Here is a 22,111-nt window from a genome sequence, read left to right on the forward strand (position 1 = left end):
CATCAGGTATGGTAAAATGTAGTAGATACACTTACATATTATGAGTTATGCAAAAGAACCAATAGAGAACACACAGCTACCAGCAGCTTTATGCCTTGTGTATTTGCCAAGTTCCCTTTGGCCAAGGATCATGTTATATTGAGATAAATGGAGCACCTGCTTTACAATAACACTAACTGAAGCTTCTCTTACCTCTGTGTCAGATCACATTACTGCCCGCTGTGCTGCACAGACAGAAAAGTTCTCTGTTGCTAAATGTGGTTCACTGAACTTGTTCACCTATGATGATATTAGTACTTTGATTCCAGTAAATCAAAGAAGTACAGACAGATCAACCCATTGAACAACTTCAGACACAGGAGCAAAAGTACGACACAGGGTCACAATTAAAAACAAAAGACTGTGTGCTTCTTCAAAAAGTGGTAGGAACTACTGTAATTAGATTCACTTAGCTACTAAACTACCAAGTGAACAAGATGTCCTGAATGGTCTGTTCGCATTTGCAAAATTTCTAATGGTCCAAAATTTTACCTTTAAATTTGTTTGACTAAAAAATGTTCACTCTCAATCAAAGCTCTTGGAGCAGGAATAAAATACAATTGGTTATTTTTTGTCATTTTTATTTACACTCCACAAAAATGTCTGCTTTGTTTAAAGTGCTTTCCCAGAGAGGATTTTTATAGCTTTAATAAACCATTCTGTCAAATGTATGTATGTGTCCGTCTCTTTGTGAAAAATATGTATTTAATTTAACTTTTTTTTCTCAGCAATACCTAGGCTTTTTCTACTATCCACCTACATATTGTTTGCAACTTCTTAAACACATCCTCTTCCTTATACAGTACACTATACAGTAAACAAGCAAACCTTCAATCAAATTACAAACATATATGACAGCCATCACAATGATTCATATCCTTGTGGAACTGTAATTAAATGCATACATAAATCAAAATTCTTCATGTTCTAAAAAGCATGAAAATGTGTTCTGAATATATCAATAGCACAAACAAGAAAAATTACATATATGTCTAAAGCAAGTAACATAAACACTATAAACTTAATTTTGTCATGTTTTTGGTAATAAGGTAATTTTAGAAAGCATTCAATGTTTGCAAAACCTTTTAGAAGTCACACTGATTATTAATAGTTGGTATTAAAGAATCTTGCACACATGAAGAAAACTCAGAGATTGTCCAAAGAGCTAAGGTAAAATATTATTGTACTCAACACTTGTGATGTTTTTCATCCATAAGCTTTATCACCAAGATCCATCGTCAAGATACTCAAGACTAATGAGGTGGTTACTATCTCTCCAGAACAGGACAGCAAAAGTTTTATGTACAGCAAGTGCGAGGTCAAAAAAGTGGTTTGGAAAGATCACTCACAACAATGAGCAACATTGGGCATATAAAAATAACTGGCAAACCAAGACGGAGAATTGACATGGTCCTCATGAACTTGCCGTTTGCTGCTTGAGTGAGTTCCAATGGTAACATACTGTATGGGGGAAGAAGAAATGAATTTGCCCAACAACGAATATTTCCCATGTACTGTATGTGCTCCCACTGTGCAGCAGAGCACACCTCAGTATAGTGCAAGAGGTGGCTAGGGGATTGATTTATTCATCAACTGACTGAAAAGCAGAAGGATCTACTATACTATCCGTGTAAAATCTCAGAAAATAACTGTTACAATTTTCATACTACCAACTCAAGAACACCCACTTCCTGTTCAATGAATACTTTTACACACAAATGGAAAATGGCCAAACACTTCCCAACCAATTACAGTAAAACTACAGTATAAATAAGATTAAAATATTATATCAATCAAATTACAGAAAATGATAAAACTATTTTTATATGCCAACCCAATTTGGAATTTCCCGATGGTGCCCTTTTCAAGTCTTAGCACACAGCGACGGACTCTGAGAACTATCTACAACTATTATCACAAATTGGGTGGGTACATCATAGAATAACTACTGTTACAAAATAGTAATTAAAGCCTGATATTTTAAATTAATAATTCTGTCCCAAAAGCACACCGACTTCAGTCTGTGGGTGTCTTTTTCACTAGTTCAGCAGACATAGTCCTCTGGGCTAAATTTATCAATACTAAAAACATTTTAACATACAAACATGTCAAAGTCATCAAAGTTTTAAATGGGTTGACTTTACATTATTGACAATATTAAACTTATCTTGTATTATTTATGCGTTTGCCTTAAGAACATGCATAACATAGCTAGTTTGCTCAGTAATTGATTCCACCTGAAATGTGTCAATTGCTGGTCTTTGGGGAAAAAAAATCCAAGCAGACATTAAAAGGACCTTTGCAGTGTTTAATTTAACTTGGTTCAGATCTATAATTACACTGCTATGGATCTTGACCTCAATTTTATACTGCTTAAAAGGTCAAGCATTATTGAGAAAACACATTCCCCACTGCTACACAGCAGATAGCAAGAATGACTGTGCCTGGGCACACTGTGGAGAGCTCAGTAGAAGCCACTGCCTTTGTTAAAATGGTTGAGCTCTAATTCTTTATATTTTAAAAAGTTCTGTCTAAAATATGCATACACGATAACTGCATAAAAGTTCAGTTTAGATTTGTACTAGGGTAGATTGGAAAAAAATATGTGCATCCAATCATAAGTTATCTTTAGTTCAGCTGGTAAAGGCATCACCAACTTTTTTGACAGGACAACGTGTGACTGATTTTCAGCATTTCTAATGGTTGTCCTGCAAAAGACAATGGAATAAGCCATTTAGAACACTTTATGCCATTGCTATTGGCTGAAAACAGCTGCCACAACAATTCTTCTGTATTCTCTGCTGTAGTGGCTGGGTTTACATTCACAGAGTTAGAAACCAAGTAAACACCACAAAATCTGAAAAAAGCTACAATCTCCGTCTCAAAAACAAAAACTGCTATGACATTTTATTTCCATCTGCTTCTACTGATGAGGCAGAAATACATATTTTTATTTTTCTGTCAAAAGAAATAGAGGTCCCCTAAGTAGCTCAACCAGCAAAGGTGCTCTTCCAAGTGCAGTTTAAACTGCATGGTCATTGGTCTGAGTCTGGGTTATTTTACAACTGACCGGGACCCCCAACTGCTGACACGCAAATAACTGGCCCAGTTGTATAGTGGGGTTTGTCCATTGGGCTCTCTCAGCTCTTTGAGACACAGCGCCTTCCTGTGGCCTTCCAGGGTGGTGCTGTCCATGAGGAACATCTCCTCTCTTCCAATCAGTGCTAATGCCCTGCTGCCTGTCCCATGTTAAAAGTCAAGTGAATCAAAGGTGAACTGATGCGAAATGTACATTTGCTCATTGACATCTCCCTCATGTGCGGCTACAGGGCTTGCACCTGAGACCCAAGAACTGAAAGGCACGCAACTGCCTCTTCTAAACTCAGCCGCTAAAACAGAAATAATTACAGATTCTGAAAAGTTAAAAGACATATTGACTCACCTTTTCCTTCACTGAGGATTTTCTGAGGAATTTATTTCCTCAGAAAAGAAAGCTCTCTCTTGACATGGGCATGATAGTATCACATAGACATCAAAAAGCCCTTTATGCAAATGAGAAAGGTCTCTTACCTGCTTAACAGCCAAATAATGAATAAAGCTACAACACAGAATTGTCCCAAATGTGCTACAAGTAAGAAAATTGCATACTTAAGCTCCAACATGTATTTCTAAAATATTTAATCTGCTGTGATTTTTCTGTAGGGACTGTTTACAAATCCCATTAAGAGGAAAAGCAATCAATTCAACACAAGCAGAGATGTGCTTCTTCAAGAGAGGAAGTTCCATCTACAAACCACACAAATAATATCGTAGTTAAATACCTTTCGTGTAAGCATTTCAAATGACAAATATGATCTCGTTATGAAGGCCACAGACTGACAAGACATCTTGAGACCTCTTCTTTCACTAACATTCAACATGCCGGGAGAGGACTCCACTTTTTTGAATGTTCACAACTTGGGAACTGTTCACAAAATGAGAAAAAATGTTTCATTATTTTCTACAGTATCTGCTTAGTAAAGTCAATGTGCATGTAAAATTCAGTAACCCAGATCTGCCTTGGTTAGTGATTTTACACAGATCACAGAACAAAGACAGATGTTTAGTTTTTTACTGTACTGTGTACTGTTGAGATTTGTTGCATCATTTATTTATTTTTTGGTACTTAATGCTGCATGCATATACAGTACTGTACTTGCATTTTAAATATTTTTAATTTATAATGTAATAAATTATGTTTTTGGAGTGGATAAGCACATCTTCAACTGGTACACACTGCTCTGATTTTGCACTGGCAGTTAATTGCTACAGATTCTCTGTAGCTCAAGCAGAAGCAAAGGCAGTCAATAGTACTAACCGTGCCTAAGAATAATGCTGAGATTAAACTGAAAACCGTCCTTTTAAGTTCTTAATGAAGCTTGCAACAAGTGGTTCTGAGCAAGAAATTTGTCCTTTTTCAATTGGCTTTCTGAGAAGCTACCTTTAACCCTTTGGTTGTGAACAATGCATCCCTGGGCTTGTCTTTGTAAAATGTTTCCTTTCAGGAGGACAGACTCACTGCAGAGTCAGAGCAGAAGGCTCTGTGCACTTCCTACATGACAAGTGTCCTTGGAGTTAACTTGAAACTACAAGTCTTAATCAGCCCCATTACCTTATATATCCAATTAACCAACTTCCTCAAAAGCTAATTATATGTTCAGGATACACTTGGAATAACTAATGCATGAAAACTCTCATTAATTGAAGGATGTAAAAATGTAATTAGAAATTAAGTTATTTATTCAAAAATAATTTGGAATTTTCATCCCTTTCAATCTGACATATTTTAGGCTTTATCAGACATCAATCAATCTTCCGTTCCTTACTCAAGTAGCTGATACAGCTACAGTAGTCAATGGAGAAAACTGGAAAATATGCACAGTAGATACTGTACGTGGCACAATCACCCTAACAGTGGCACACGGTTCAAAATTGAACACACTTTTGCAAAAATAAAATGTTTTCACATTGCATAAACCAACCTGTGAAGACAGGCACAAGAGGGACTAGAAAAAAATATTTGCGTGGTTTCAAGAAATAACAACCCTTTTCCTTGCAAGGGCAAGACTTTCCTTTTGTACTTTATAAAAAGAGTATTCTTTAAAATTCCTCTCTGCTTGCAAAGAAAGATGTGTCCTTGCACCAAGGAAAATGCTATATAGTAGAGTAAAACTCAATGCATTATTGTGTGTATTCCAAAAGAGACAGCAATTATCAGAAGAGAAGTTGCTACAGTACGTTTTAATTAGTCAACTAATTTTAAAATTAAGACATTTATTTAAAACAAAGCTAACTGCTCCAGCCAGCAGCCATATCACCCTGCAACTCACAACTGGTAACCCACTGAAGCTCAGCAGGTATGAGCTTGGTCTGTACCTGGATGCGAGAGTTCCTGGGAAAAACTAAGCTTGCTGCTGGAAGAGGTGTTAGTGGGGCCAGTAGGGAGTGCTCACCCTACGGTCTGTATTATTTGACATAATACGTTACAGAAAACTGAAATGTTTTATTCTGACTTGAAAGAGAACACTACATCATACTAACTAATGTGTTTCATTATATTTCATTATGCCGGTACAATACAATAATCATAATCTCCAAAGGAAATCATTGAAAGCTGGCAATGCATCTTTTAGAAATGACAAGAAACTGGGACCACATTCCAGCATTTTTCCTTCCTGTAAATACACAAGCTGTTTTTCGGTGGTGTTCTATAATCTCACAATGTTCCCCAGTCTGTTACCTGCCTTTGTAGGTGTTTTTGTGACAGATAAACCTGCTGTTACACGTACTGTAAGTCAGCAGAATAGACAATGGTATAAGCACAGCACTCTTTTATATTAAACTCAAAAGCAGTGGTGTCACGTTTAGCATTCAAATGTAACATGTCCTATCTTCCAGACCCATTCTTCTCTGCTTCTTAAAATGCAATGCATCTAAGCGCTTCTTATAAAAACATTCATTGCTAGTACATGTGTAAGTTAATTTGCTTGCTGGAGTGTGGTAGTCGTGAAATGTATTCAGTGCTTTACGTCAGGGCTGTTGTCAGATTGTCAATGGATCCTGCTTCACTCCCCATTACTCTCTGACATTAATACTCATCAGATAAGCCTTCTGCTTCTCGGAGATGCTACTAGAATAGAGATGAGACAAAGGTTATACATGTAAAGAACAATGATTGCACAGTGAGACTTGAGTGAATAAGTGGCTTAGAGAGTTAGGTTTCAGTGGAAAAAAGGTCACAGTGCCTGTTATTATAGATGTCACTAGTACTGTACCTTGTCATCTGCTCTAGGGTTGTACAAAGCGAAGCATGTCTCCACTTCAACTACTGAGCCTAGGTGAAAGAATTTCTGTCACTTTTAAGTGAAACATCATTGTGCTTCTGCATAAAAATTCCTTTAAAAAACTCAACTTTAGAATTCATCAGCTTTAGAAACCAAAAGTAGAAAAGAAAGAAAGTCAAAACTTTTCTTTATGGGACAGAACCATCTTAAATGGTTTGTACTGTTATGGTTTCTGGGTTTAATAAAAATAACTAAAAATGCTGCGCATTATTTATACTAATACAATATATCCGTAGGTTAAAATAAAGGGAGTTTAAAATGAAAAGGGACTTTTTTTTTTTGCACTTTTCATGGCTGTATTTTGACACAGCTTTGATCCAGTCAGTGCTAGTTATTTTCTCTCTGCCTTTCTAAGGCAACAGTTTTACTCTCTTTCAGTACAGTTGCAGTTAACGCGTGCCCTCTGGGACATGTCTGTCTTGAAGGAAGAAGCAAGTATATTTAAAACCTTCATAAGATTTTTTCTGACACAGAAGATAGGAAAGGAGAGGGAACCAAAAGAGACATGCAATTTTCCAATGGGAAATATCAACAGGAACAGTCTGCTGCTGCAATGCAAATGTAGACAACATCCAAATGCAGGTTTAGGGTTACATTGCAAGTATATTAATGGAGAAAGCACAGCTTAGTTTTCATACTCCCATTAAATTATATTCTAATGTAAATCTAATACAGGAGACATTTTATTACACATCACATTTGTACTTAATGGCTTGAAAGACAATTCCTTTCTTCTCCAATAAAGTCTACAGTAATTCTTCTGTTAGTTTCACAGTGTCCCTCTTGGGATTTTTACAGAGATCAATTAATATAGATACATATCTTTGCCATTTGAGTAACAGTGGCTAATGTTTCTTTTAAGACTCAACTGTTGGGTTTATCGGTACAAAGAATCTTAGCCCAACCTTTAAAAGCACAACTGGTACATTACTAAATTCCAAGTCAATGGATCAAACTAGCAGCTGATTTCTAGTAACAGTCCCCATGCTACTTTCTCACATCTAATTGGTATACAGATTTCAACTGAGGTCTCAAGTAAACTGACTTAACACTTTAAATTCACCAAACCTATTCTTACTGTATGGATCTTCTTTAAAGTCCACTATGTACCACTACGTACAATGCATATCATGGTACTTGTGTGTGCAGAGACAGACATACAGGCTTGATACCTGCCTCTAGATTTTTTCAAGTACATTGAATGCTGCATGAACTGTTGGGTGAAACAATAAATAGTCACATAAAGAAATATTGAGAAATAGCCTCTTTTACGTATTAAAACTTACTGGATTTCAACTCCCCTACAACACACAGAGTGCACTTTGAATCCGTACCCTAAACATAGTATACATTTAAATGCACAATATTGTAAGGTCATTCACAGTAAATGTACAGGCAAAGTCTGAGGACTGTCAAGGTGGTGTTCTGGAAATACTTTTAAATGAAGTCGCAAGGTATTTCTCAACTGATTTATTTCCAGCAGAGGAAATGTAATAAGTCAATGACCACGATGGAAGTGATGAGATCTTTCTCTTAGAACGGTGCCTTAATGGCACACTGGCCCATCTGATTATTTGGTGGTGAAAAAACTAAGGTGTTCACTCAAAAGCAAGAAGAAGGGTAGACAAGGACGGTACTTTGAGTTGGCTATAGTACAGTGTAACTCTTTCTGTATCTGGACTGATCCATTACCTAGCACAGGCCACAAGAGGGGTGACATATCACAAAAAGCCAATAAATCGATTTAGCAGATTAAGTAAAAAAAAGGAAAAAAGGACATAAAAAACAGGTGCCGTCCTTCGGATGAGACGTAAAACCGAGGTCCTGACTCTCTGTGGTCATTAAAAATCCCAGGGCGTTTCTCGAAAAGAATAGGGGTGTAACCCCGGCATCCTGGCCAAATTTCCCATTGGCCCTTACCAATCATGGCCTCCTAATAATCCCCATCTATGAATTGGCTTCATTACTCTCTGCTCTCCTCCCCACTAATAGCTGATGTGTGGTGAGCGTTCTGGCGCACTATGGCTGCCGTCGCATCATCCAGGTGGATGCTGCACATTGGTGGTGATGGGGGGGAGACCCCATTACCTGTAAAGCGCTTTGAGTGGAGTGTCCAGAAAAGCGCTATATAAGTGTAAGCAATTATTAATTATTATTATTATAAAAGAAAGTGTGGGATCAGAGCTTGGGGATTCATATTGTGAAGGAAGCCAATTGGCTTGATTCGCTGCAAACAGAACACTGTCTTGAAGGGACTAGACTGGTCAGAATGATATCCCAACATAGATGCAGCCCTGTTCATTGATATTCAATCATCGATTAAATTAGGGATTTAGAAAAACATTAAGAAAGCCCACGAAGCATCTCTTTAAGAGATAAGTCAGACATTGCAAGGTACCTATACTATCCCTATCCCTGCATGAAACTATTTACTCTTGATTTTATCCAATAATCTACATGTAAATTGTGTAATTGTGAATTTTACATATCTATCCACCACTTGGATGATTCACCATTGTCCCTAGAAAAAGCAATGTTTTACAGTAAGGGTAATCGTTGTGAGCAGGGAAGAACTAAATTCCAGTGGCAGGACATTACAATCATATTGTATAAACACAAAGACCCCAATACAAACTGTTTAACCATAGGTTTAATTTTGCATAAACTATCCAACCAATATAATAACAGCAACAGTGATACAATTTGTCCTCCCGTTTCTGATTTGGATGCACTTATCAAAGATAGGCACAGCTAATGTATACTGTAATATATCACAAGGAGATTCTAAGTCGGCAGAGAACTTTACAATTTCCAAGAGTTATTACGAAATTCATTAAGCAAACGGTGAGCTTTAACAATTCTTTAACCACATCAGTATGCTATTTACATTAATGTGACTGCTATAATGTTATTTATCTTGTACTTAATAACAACTGTTGGCAGACAAAAATCAAATGACATTAATAAGGAAAAGTGAAGGGCAGGAAATGAAATCTGTAGACAAATAATGACATTTTCACACATTTTACTGACATTTGTCAGTGTCACGTAAACGGAACCATGTTTTTTTTCTCATTTAAATGGAAAATAAGCCAATTTCAGAACATGGTTCACACTGCTTGAATGCTAAACACAATGAAAAAAAAAATCATTGTGCTACTATACAAGAACCAAGAAAACAAAGCAGTTATATGAAGTCATATTTCTAATCATTAAGAAATTTGCCAATAAATCATCAAGCTATGGAAAACAAAAACACAAAATGAGTGATTTAAAGCAGGGCTAAATTGAAATGTCGAACCATCAACAAACCTAACAAGACTAGTTCTCCTTCCATGTTAATAAATGTCACCCACTGTTGTCTTAATAGCTGTCATTTGGGAATGTAAATGCTATGGTGTTATTGAGCCAGACACCATGCCAGAATTAGACAAGGAGCTCCAGAAATGTCACAGCAAAACAGAACTGCAATCACTTAGCTCTAATATCTGATTTATTGATCTGTGCTAGATGTCTCAAAATTGTAAAGGCAACATAAAAAGCAAATGTTCATCTTCAGCTTGGAAATGAGAAGATGCTGCAATTTTGAAGTTGAATTATACAGCAAAGACAGGAATGCTAAATTAGAAAACCAATAGGTTACATGTTTCCATAAATTTACAGCAAATTTCAAATCTACTACAGACTTACTCAGATGTGGTTTCCCAGCATTGAAGGTTTAAAGTGCAAACAAAAACTGTGAAAGTGCTAATGGAGATTTGTTCTGGACGGCAAGAAAGCAGTCCATTATATGCTAAATAATGGATTGTAAGGTTAGTATCAAAAGTTGAAGCTCTGAGCACTTAAATAACAAGTGTGATGATTTTTACTTCACCAAATTTCTTTTGTTTTCTTTTTTTTTAATAAAAAAATGAAGCAAATTTTGTTATTTTGACTTTCTAGTATTGGGTGTGTGAGAAAAGAAGAAGAAGGTTTGTCCTTTCTTTTTATGTCAAGAATAAAGAAATGCTTGTTTTTTTTTAGGATGAGTAGTACACCTAGCCTGTGCTATGACATTAGTCACCTGTAACCAGAATTATCCAAGTGGCAGTTCTCAATTATCTCACTGCTGCTGGAGGTGTGGTGGGCCAGATTTGAACTGGTATCCCTGACATTCTGTCAAAAAACAACTTCTGTGACTGCCAGGCTGCTTGAAAGATTACAGTGGTGTCTGTGAGAGATTAACACACCTTCCATCAGTGCTTATCATCCTATGGGCAACGTGGGATCTGCAGTACAGTTATTTGGAAGAATGTATAGTATAGCATAGTCCTCATCATCCACGTTTCCATGATTATTGAACAAGGAAAATGTGGATTTAGGGGATATAAAGATTTACTTGATCAAATTAAGGCTGTCCAACTATAATATCACCTGACAGATTAGGCAAACGGTGGAGCTTGCTTAACTGTTTTGCACATGAGCAGATTTCTTGTGAGTGAAAAAGCAATCAAACTATCACAGAATCGAGACAGAAAAATCTATATTTTTATTTCATACCACATTTCTGCCATATCCCGAAGTGGCGCTGCACAGTACGAGAAACACAGAAATTATTTCAAAATATTTTCAGTACACCACATTCAGATGCACTGTTCCCTTCCACTGCTGGTGCTCTCTCCTACAACAGCAAAAGCCTTTTTTCTGAATCGCCAGCTTCACATTTGTCTTTAACAATTCTAGATCATTAAGTTGTTAATTAGTACATTTGTCAAAAATGAAACACTGAGGAATGCAGCTAAACATGTGCCCTTCATAAGAAACACACCTGTCCTTGGTATTGTGCCCAGTGAATATTCTCATAAGAATATGTGCTCATCCAGAAGGCTTCTTCCTGCCTAAGGACTCCTGGCACTTTAAGGACAGACGTTTTGCTGTGGGATAGGGCTTTCAATTTTTCCTTTGTGTGGTTTTCTCTAAACCAAGGTCATATTTAAAAATGAAAAAATACATTCTGAAAACACCTATGAATGCTTTCTTTTAGGACTTCCAACTGTGACTATAAGAACACTTCACTAAATTCTAAACCTATATAATGAAGCCATCTAATCTTTGCAGAAATGTGATTAAAATACCTTGGAGAAAACACAAAAAAAGGTTAGGACGACAGCAGAAGACATTCCTTCTCAGAATAGTTTGTAAAACAAATGTGTGTGGGAGTAAAAGATTGTTTAAAACAATCAAGCATATTTCACATGTAACTATAATATCACCTGACAGATCATATGGACTCAATGTGGGTAGATCAGTTATAAGTTAGAGATGTAGTAAAAAAAAACAAATCATACTAACAGATACCCACAAACATAACTTAAACACTTTGAACTACTAATGCTAATATGTGACACTTAATAGTACACAGACTTTAAAATTATTACCTCAGCTGAAAGTTGAAATTTATGCTCTCATAAAGAGTTAATCCATGTAAATGTAAATTCAGTCTAAAACTTTTTTCTTTTAAATACTGTACTGCTTTGAATATTACTTTTTTGCCAAGGGCTTTGATCTCTTCTGTGCTGGAAATGAAGAATGTAATATTAATGGTCATCACAGGAAAAATGACGGTAATAGACAATAGACTTGAAAATTATTCGCTTTTGTACTCAATCCATTTTTTCTTTTCTTTTTCAAAAAAGCTTTGAATTGACTTGAAAAAGAATTACATGGAATCTCCCTGGATTGGGAAGTTAAATATTTTTTCACTACCACTGAGAAATCAATGTGCAAAGAAATGAAAATGCTTTCCAAATAACATTTTAAATGGCAGTCTTTCATATGCTGATGGATTTACAGAGACGGAAAGGTGCTGATCTGACAGTAGTATTGAAGACTGAGATCCTTTGTGTGATCACAGAAGAGGTTTGGCATATTGAGCTACAATGGGGCTTCCTCGTTCCACGGTTTCTCATTGTGGGTCATCTGCTCTGGTAGGATTGTTTGGAAAAAGCAGCAGAGAGAAAACAGTAGTTCTACTAGAATTTTGACAATAGGAAATTTAATAGAGATGGGAAATCTGAGCCTATTACTTTGGAGAAAAAAAACTGGACAGCATTTCCAACGTTATCTGCGTGCAGAGTTAACAAGTAAGCAGTATTTGTCGGTAAAACTGTCGCAAATTTGAAAGCAATATTTCTATTAGATTAAAAGGCATGTATTGACAAACCTGCCTGTTTACAATGTCACAGGGCCGCAACATGTCATTGGATGTCTGTTGCCTTATTCTGAATCGGAAAACATGGTCCTGCGCATACCTGGAAATCTTGTCTATTTTCTGAAGTCAACTGGAGATTTTTACAAGTTACCGTGTACATTTTACTTTTGAAATGCACTCATCAAAACTGATTCTTTCTAAACCTGAAATACGAAAATAGCATTGCAGTTCCCCTTTAAATAACAGGTTTTTGTGCATCATCTTCGATGAACATAAAACTAATCAAGAACTAAAAACAAAAAGCCGTTTTTCTATCCAGACTCTTCTAAAGCAGACAATCAAAGATCAAGTCAAAAGACAGAGTGGTTTGACATACTGTAAGAGGACACCATGACCTGACAACAATGCGGAGAATCACTACAGTGGAACTATAATGGAAGTATCCAAACCAATATACAGTATGCTGTTTTCTGGAACATGGTTTAACCTGACATTTTACCAGCTGCAGTTTGCCCAGAGAAGCTTAACTCATTTATAAATCAATGAGGCAGGTTTATTTATATATTTAACCCTTTAACAAGAGGCGAAAATAGTCCAGTTACTGGACAGATGAAATGCATTATTAATTCACTTTGCCAGCCCTAATTCCCTGACACGACTTTGTAGAATATTCTTTAGAGACATCTTCCTGTAGCTTAATGGATTCTCCTAAGCATTAGGACCAGGTCTGCGTGGGGTCATGTGGAATACAGAGAAGTGCTGGACCATTTCAGATGGAACCCGCATATCATTATGTGACCCACAACTGGAGAAGGACGCTAGAGATGGCTATGGCTTGACTTCACTGTCTGTAGAAAACACCTAAGGGAGTAATACCCAGTGGATGGGATCAGCATAAGCATTTGGAAAGCCTGGTAAATCCAGATTTCAAGCAGAATCAGCAAGCTTTGCGGATCAACTTCATTGACCTTTGCCCCCATGGCAAAGTGCAGTAACACAGAAAATCCTTTCCACTGGAGCCAGCAGATTTATACAGCAGATAACAGTCTGCCATGTTGATGACCAAGGTATCTTCTGGCGAAAAGAAACATGTCATTCTCCACTCATAAAGAGACAATGGGAATCAATTATATTGCACAGGAAGTTTGATCATGGTGATCAACTTTTTATTTTTTTTTACAGGAATTGAGCACATACCTGGAATATTAAAATTCTCACTGATGCTTATTTGAAATAAAAAAAAAAACACTCTCTAAAAAGTCTCACCTGTCAGAAGCAGCTGGAACTCAAAGCAGCTAGCATAGTGAAATGCATCTAATGAGAAATCAGAACTTTGAAACTAATAAAATCACAATATTATCAAACATGATTTAACTAAAATGTATGAAAAATTAGGTTTCCAATGATCCCAATAAAAAAAATGCAATAAATGTCAGGAATTTGCGGTCTCAGAACTCGAGGCTGAAAGACCATGGGTATAACTTACAGTATCTTTGCTAGCATGAGATACCGAAACCATCAAAATCATTTGATAAGATAGTTTAATCACAATTAATGACAATATTCACTTTATATCTAACACATAAGATAAAAAAATGGATTTCCAAAAATCATTTTTTATCAAATCAATAAAACCCACATTATCCTCATAGTCTCATTTATCAGATACATTAGGCTGATATATTTGGGTTCTTCAGTATACATTAGGAAAATCTGATCTGTGTCGCAAAGTATTGATGAGGTTGTTTTGCTAAGCAAGAAGCCTTTGGCACTGTGTAATCTTTATGTGTCTAAAGTATAATAAAGTGAGTAGGTAGGTAAGGTGAGATGGTTTTAGCTCAGTTTTATATGTGGGTGACACTTGCAATGCTCTGTTCAGGTGACTTCTTAGAGGTTAAGAAAGGATTTGCCTTAAAACCAAAGACAAAATAAGATTCACACAAACCATAAAACCTGCAAGTGCATAAATATGTAGCTTTAATGGGCATAGTTAATGACAGTGAAGTGGAAATTTCAGATAACAACAGCTATCCTAAAATGTAGCTATAAAAGCCAAAGCTTAACTTTGAAAAACAGCCACTTCAAAACACAACCAAAACAGTGGAAAAGACTTGTAGGAAGAGGCAGATCTGTCAACAATAGAAGGACTGAAAACTACTTGAGAGCTGATTATCAGCATCAAGGTTTTTGCAGGGAAGTATAGATGCCGAAAAGAGACTGATTTATGTGGAGGACTTACTCTTCTAAATAATGTTATTTCTATGGATTTCTGCATAAAATGCTCAATCTTAAATTAGCAGCAATGGTTATATATATGAATCACATTTCATACCTAGAATGACTGCATGGATAAAAAATACCCCCTTATTATTATGATCTATAATCGGAAGACATTTTAAATCAAGTCTGCAGCCATGCAATTTTGCAACTTAATATGTGACCCTGTTCAGAGAGAGCATAGGTTAGTGTTTCTGTTGGCAAACTGGGTTAATTACTAAAGCAGAGCTATTTCAATTCCACCTTGAAGCCTGACAGCTTAATTTATAAACCACACTGCTCTTTTCTTACGAGCCAAAAAGGAACAAAAATATAAAAAAAATATTTTTAGTCTAAACTCACTGGAAGTGGCAGAGCGATAGTTTGGAAGGCCTGTCCCGCCACGTGTGAAGAGAACACCCACCTGGTTGATGATATAAATCCCATAGTCGATCTTCTGCCGGCGAAGAATGGGGTGGAGGTAGTGCAGCCAGTACTTCAGGTGGTGGTCTCTGTGTCGAAAAGGGATGATGATGGCTACCTTCTGCTTGGCTCTACAATCAGGAGGGGTGTACTTCCCTCCTTCGGTCACATTGGGGTTCTCCTTCTGCACTCTCTCCAGCGTCATGGCAGAGCTGAACTCAATTAGCAAGCGTCCAACTAAACAGGCCAAGAAAAGAGGGAACAGTAGGTGAGTAATATTGTTTAGACTGCACATCTAAAACACTGGTTTGAATGACAAAGCAGAGACATCTCTCTGGAAAACCTTAACACTCTGGCCCTCTCCCAGTGTCTTAAATGGGGCTCTGAACACTGGGGGGCTGTGCTTTCTGCTCTGTTGCTGCCAGCACATCTCCTTTTCGCAGTCTCTAAGCCCACACTGAATCTTGCAAGTCAGTCGACAGTTTCAAATCCTGTCTTACAACTTGCATTCATATTCTACCTTTTAACCCATTCACTGAATTAACTGTTTTATTGTGGAGTGCCTCGAGATGTATAATGAAAGACACTATATACTGTAACATAAAGATAGTAAATAAAATAATAGTAATTACTATAGAGTACCATTTTTTTTATATTACTATTTTATACACTAGGCTAACAATGAGAAAGCATTACAAAATGGACAGAGTGCTCACATTTCTCAGCTCCTACATAGACATCATAGCAGAATAATGCATAAAAGCATGAAAACGTGTACTGTATTATGCTTTTCCCACTCAATCCAATGACAAGACACTACCAGACAATAACTCATAGGACCCGGAAACACTGATGCATTATAAACATATTAACCATATCACAGCTAACACAGTACAGGTTTACTGCTCACTTTCACTCTACAGCGAAACCGAATGTAAAATGATAGAAGAGTTTGTCCGGACACCTGTCGTGCGATTAGTTTAGCTGAAAAGGCATCCCGAACCTGGGCAAGGTTTGGACAGTTTCTGTCTGGGTGGTAAAATGGACATGGCCAGCTTACCTCGACTTTCCTGCTGCGTGGCAGGGCCCGTTAGTTCCATTGCTTTTACAGCAAGAGCCACCAGAGGGAGTCTTGTTACAGTTCCCTCTCGTGGTGATAATTGCTTGATCTCTATGGAATTTCAAACTGAATTTATGCACTACGAGATGGTGCTCACCGGAAAACGTGCTTTGCATAGTTCATCATACCGAGTGATATAACGCAAATGATTTAGATAACAAAAAAACAAACGCCTGCTCATTTGTTTAATTTCTACCTCATGTACACCTGGAAAAATGTGTCCATTCAGTCTTTCATTTATGCTCCCAACCTTTGCTGACTCTACGGAATTGTCTACAGTCAATGACATGTATAGTAAAAGAACGTATAAAGTTCAGGCAGTTTCACCTATGCTCTCCTGTGAAGTGCTCATTAAGAGACCAATTAATATTTAGAAAATTAAAGAAGAAGAATAATTCATTGTTTTGGACGTTTTGCTTACGTATGCCTAATTAGATATATTCTGTTAGGATGCCTAATTCGGAAGCTAACCACAATATGAATATGCAGTAGGCAGTAACAGGCAAGTTAGAAAGTCAGCAGCTTTATAAAATCATGTTTAAGGGACAAAAACGTAATGATTACACGTCAGCACTTTATTAACACTTACTCAGCAATTCAAAATGTATCCAGTCAATCAACAGAACATTTAAAGTGCAAGGGATTAGCTTGAAATTTCTTAAAATTCAGAATCAACTATTTTAGGCGATTTTATTTAAGTTGGCAGTTATTTAAAACATGCCATCACCGAACTGCACTACTACAATGATTAATGAATGCATTTAAGTCAGATAAAACATCTCCAGCATTAATCTATTTCTAAGCTTAAAATTAAAAAAAGAGATTAAATTAGCATTCTGAACAATAATTGTGTTCCAATACAGCCATCAGTCTAATCAAAATTACAGGTGCAATGTCACAATCAAGCAGAAAATGGTAGGTGTTGTATTTCAATGTCATAAAAATTTGAAAGTAAAGAGGTGAAAAATTAGCTTTTTATGTCTCAGATTAGAATACCCATAAAAAATAAAACATTAACATATATACACTGAAAAAAAGGAAACACCAAGATCTTTGTGCAGAATTTTCAGATAATTATTTGCTCCTAATTAATATTTCTCTTCTTTTTTCTCCTTCTAAATTCAGTGCACTTCGCCTCACAATCCTATAAAACAGAACAATTTGCATATATTAGGGGAATCGTGTTCTCCTGGGAAAGATTCCTGTGTTTCTGCTGCAAGCACACACATTTGTCTAAGAAATCCTTTAACTTCTAAGGCATCTATATAAATATCTGTAGTTATGCTACTGTAAAAATTACAACCTTGGAGAGGTGAGTTAGTATTGTAACAGATAAATTACATTTCATATATTCAGTAGGGTGATTCATATTAAAACCATACCTTACAAGATCATAACAAAGCATTTAAAGTTGGCCTGATTGTTCCTATAAAGTGCCTTGTACAGCCTATCACCCTTATTAGGAATAAGCGTATTTCTGGTAATAAGTGCATGAGTAATTGTAAATCTACTCTATGAAATGGTAGCATGGCATGTGATGTTGTTTCATGAATGCTAAAAACCTTTTCATCCTTCTTCAGATCCACAATAGAGACCACGCCTGTTAAGCAATACCTATCTGAGTTAAAGCATCAAACTATGAGATAGCAGAAATATCAAGCTCTGATTATTTGGCCAGGAGTGAGAGCCAAGCAACACAGATCAGCAAACAGGCCCACTTGTGGAGTCCTCACTGCATAAACATATCCAGACTGCACCAACAAACAAGGCTACTTATGCACAGATATACAGATGGCGCTCCAGCATGTCTTGTGATGAGCTACTGTGTGTCCTACTATTTGCACGCAAAAATAATAATTTATTTTTGTTTGGAAAGAAGACTATGGCCAGACCCCTAAAATCCTTAAGGGCATCAATGTTTACCCTCTGGACATCTTTTGAATCAACATTAAAACAAGCCAGAAGATGCCAATAAAAAATGAAAGAGAATAATTCTTTGCAACCCAAGGGATCACAAATCTCTTTACACACAGGAGGGGAACAAATTCACCCACCACTGGTACAGCACCCATCTGAGGGATGTAGAGCAATTACTATGCATCAGAAGCACTAACTACCCAGCAGATCATGTAGAGAAGTGAGAAACTGCTTCACCAATTGATTTAGGTAGGAACTTTATGAAGGCCAGACAATACTAGTCCAGAGTGTAGTGTAGCCAGGAAAACAAGGTTAACAAGCATTCTCTTACAATTAATGCCATGTAATGGAGCAGTCTGGCCATTGGACTAAAATCTTATATGGAGGAGAGCACCTCCTTCAGCACATTGTGCCTGGTTAGCATACTGGGGTACTGGTTCGGAAATTTTTGGTTCAGAGGAATAAACACCCTGGCTTTTGAAGTCAGTACCATTGTTTCATGGCTGACACATGGCTGAATGAGATCCTTTGATCAATTAGCTACTAAACACCACATGAGCTACTGTAGATAGGCCTCTCAAACTTGATGTTCTTATGAGGGGCTGACACACGAGTTCCTTGAATGGCTTTAAGCGATGACTGACAGAAGAGTGTTTTTAATCTTCTTTTCAAATGGGCCTGGGTAAAAAACACATTTCCGTATATATATATAATTTCTCACTTTCTGAAAAGCCATCCCTAGTACCCAGCAACCTCTGCTTCTGATCTAACAGCAGTTTAGGCTTTAACTCAGCAGAATCTGGTTAGAACAAGAAACCGAGGTCTAACATTCCTCAGATAGGGACCCAACATTACAGTGGAATTACATCAATCTTTTATCCAATCGGTTTATGCTATTTTAAGAGATGCTTCAAGGAGCAAATGGGGTCACACTTCTGATGCAATCACAGACCTCCATACCAGAAAGGGCACCAATATATTCTGCCGCCCAATTAAACAGACATTTTCTTTCTTTCAATCACATCTAATTCAGGTTGCCGTGGTGCTGTTTTTTTTAAAGGTCTCTTTGAAGTCAACAAACTACAAAGGCAGACAGGATTGAGCAGATTTTAATTAGCACTTTATATAAGAATACAACCATCCCAACTGAAGCAATCTAAAAGCACTTCATACCCTTTAGTATTAATTTCACAAGATACTGAGCAGCTCTGTTTTGTTGTTCTTTTTCCCCTTCCTTGAGAAAATTACATCTATGTTGCTTTGCTGAAAAAGTCATGAAATACAGCCACAAGACCCTGGAGAGTAATTCCAACACACGTTCCCACTTAATCTCACAGATAGCACCTAGACACAAGTCCTGCCTCCTGTAGCTTTAAATAGAGTGTGTGATGAGTGTGTCACAGATTCCAGAGCCTCACGGAGAGAAGAGGCCCCAAACGGATAGTACTCACACAATGCTATCTGGCGAACTGCCTTACTCTGGCCCGTCAGGCATCATATAATGAGGTGAAAAGAAATATGACCTCACATACTGTATAATGATTCTGCTGAGATTACTTCACTCAGAGCAGCACTGAAACGTGTTACACGGCAACTTATAAGAGGCAATCGTCTACTTGCTGTTTCACATGGTCCATAAGGAGCCCATCCATTATACACAATCCATTCTCGCTAACTCCTTATGAAGTTATACTCATAAATACATACAAATGCACACTCGTTGTTTGCTTGAGATTAGCTTCCCCAAAGATTGCATGTCATAGTTTCAGCATAACAATGTGAACAGTGCTTGGCAGAAAATGGATCCTGCAAAGAAAGCCATTCAAATTACTTCCACATTCAGAAAACATAGGTTATAGTGAGTTAGGAGAGGGATTTCTAATAATCCTGTACTAAATTCAATCACCAAAGCTTTTTATATCTGTTTGCAAAGCAGATATTTCAAATACTAGTGACTAGTGGGCGGAGCGGTGGCACTGTGGCTCAGGATCTGCGCCTGTGGCTGGAAGGTTGCCGGTTCAAATCCTGCGGCCGGCAGAGGAATCCTACTACTCCGTTGGGCTCCTGAGCAAGGCCCTTAACTCCGACGGCTCCAGGGGCGCTGTACAATGGCTGACCCTGCGCTCTGACCCCAAGCTTCTCTCCCTGTCTGTGTGTCTGTATCTCATGGAGACCAAGCTGGGGTACGCGAAAAGACGAATTCCTAATGCAAGAAATTGTATATGGCTAATAAAGTGATCTTAAATGTGCAGTGTGTATGATACAGTATTTTGTCTATATCCATCATCACTTTTGGGATTAGGTTTTCATGGACACCACAAAACCCCTTCCTCAGACTAATTAATAAAGCCTATTGGAGAATGGAAAACTGGAAGTGGTGGATTGTGTCTGTGAATTCTTGACTATACAGGAACTTTTAACTTAGAATGGAACAGTGTGAACATGTTCCAGAATGGCTATCAGGGTGTCTGCTGGAGCTGGTCCTTTCATTGTATATCGTTAAAATACTGTAGATGACTTTTTAACAGTAAATGTGCCTCACTGCAGCTCGGATCTGCTCACCAGTAGGTTCCTAATGAGTGTTACATATAAGGAAAGGTAAGTAATTTTACATGCCAGCCCATTGTTATCTAAGTTGCGCCTAATTGGGTGACTCTTCAGGCAACCAAATTTAGTGATCAAAAGTATTTCATGCAAAAACGTACAATGTGAGAGCATTCTGATGTTTTTCTGCAAAAAAACCTCAAGGCAGCAACATTAACGCCTTGCAGGCTGACCTCATAAGATCTCAGACGCTCTGCAAGACTGGACTCGATCAGTACCAAGTGAGATAGGAAACTTCCATGGAGAAGCAAGTGGCATAGGTAGACCACATGGTGATGCTCTTGGCCCTGGACCAGAATTACCAAACCAATAATTCAGTATAATAACAGGGGATACTCTGCTGTAGGAGGTTGGATCCTTAGGATGAGATATTAAAAGTTCATTACATTACAGGTCATTACAGTTCCTGTGCAACGTATTGGGGTCTATAACACTTGTGTCCCAGCTAAGTTCCATTCTATGCTTGTACTATCTACAGTAGCTTCCCTAAGGTTAATTTCCCTAACTTTAATTCAATTGGTGAAGCAATTTCTCGTCCTCCTCCTGATCGTCTGTATAGGGGGGTTGATGGCTCAGAATAGCTTCTGTATCACCCAACAGGGGGCTGCAGATCATTGGTAGATACAGGTAGTGCCCTCCTATAAACATGTATGAAGCACTTTTAGAGCTTTTGGGATGAAAAGCACTCAGCAACACTTTTATTGACATGCTCACAATCTTTAAAAATAACCAGTGCTAGTAGACAAAGTAGGTCAAAGAAGGACTTACTAAGGTGTGGCATTTTCAACACTGCCCACTGTCCTGCCCATTCAAGACCATTTTCTAGCATCAAACTGTCTATAGTAAATTCACTTTACATTAATAATCTCATCCTTATCATCCAGCAATCTCTAATTTGAACTTGTTTGAAGACAATTAGCTTTTCATTATTTTGTCTTTAATGAGTCACATCTGCTAAGACACACAAAGCTAGTTTGCCTAGTATTTATGATGTTTTCACATTTCCTTTTGGGCTCTGTATTACCTTCTTTTTTTACATAGATGTTTCTCCCCGAGTTAATTTGGTGAAACTCCCTTCTTGGATAGGGAAGTTGCTAACTATGGCGAAAACTGTTGGAGATCAAAGTCAGTACAGGAAGTCCCCAGGCAATAGTGCACAATCTACTGTACATGCTAACC

At 37.4% G+C, this 22,111-nt stretch overlaps 1 protein-coding gene across 2 annotated transcripts in view; it reads right to left on the bottom strand.

Annotated features, from left to right (window-relative positions):
- The window catches only part of b4galt2 (beta-1,4-galactosyltransferase 2), a 125,613-nt gene that overhangs the window by 37,072 nt on the left and 66,430 nt on the right, over positions 1–22,111 (bottom strand). For both annotated transcript variants that reach the window (XM_088598100.1, XM_088598099.1), the window contains one exon: positions 15,293–15,528. In XM_088598100.1, coding sequence (XP_088454226.1) covers positions 15,293–15,528 — 236 coding nt within the window. The remainder of the gene's footprint in view (positions 1–15,292; positions 15,529–22,111) is intronic.

The sequence above is a fragment of the Lepisosteus platostomus genome, chromosome 11, assembly GCF_059453375.1.
Source record: "Lepisosteus platostomus isolate fLepPlt1 chromosome 11, fLepPlt1.hap1, whole genome shotgun sequence".
Taxonomy (NCBI): domain Eukaryota; kingdom Metazoa; phylum Chordata; class Actinopteri; order Semionotiformes; family Lepisosteidae; genus Lepisosteus; species Lepisosteus platostomus.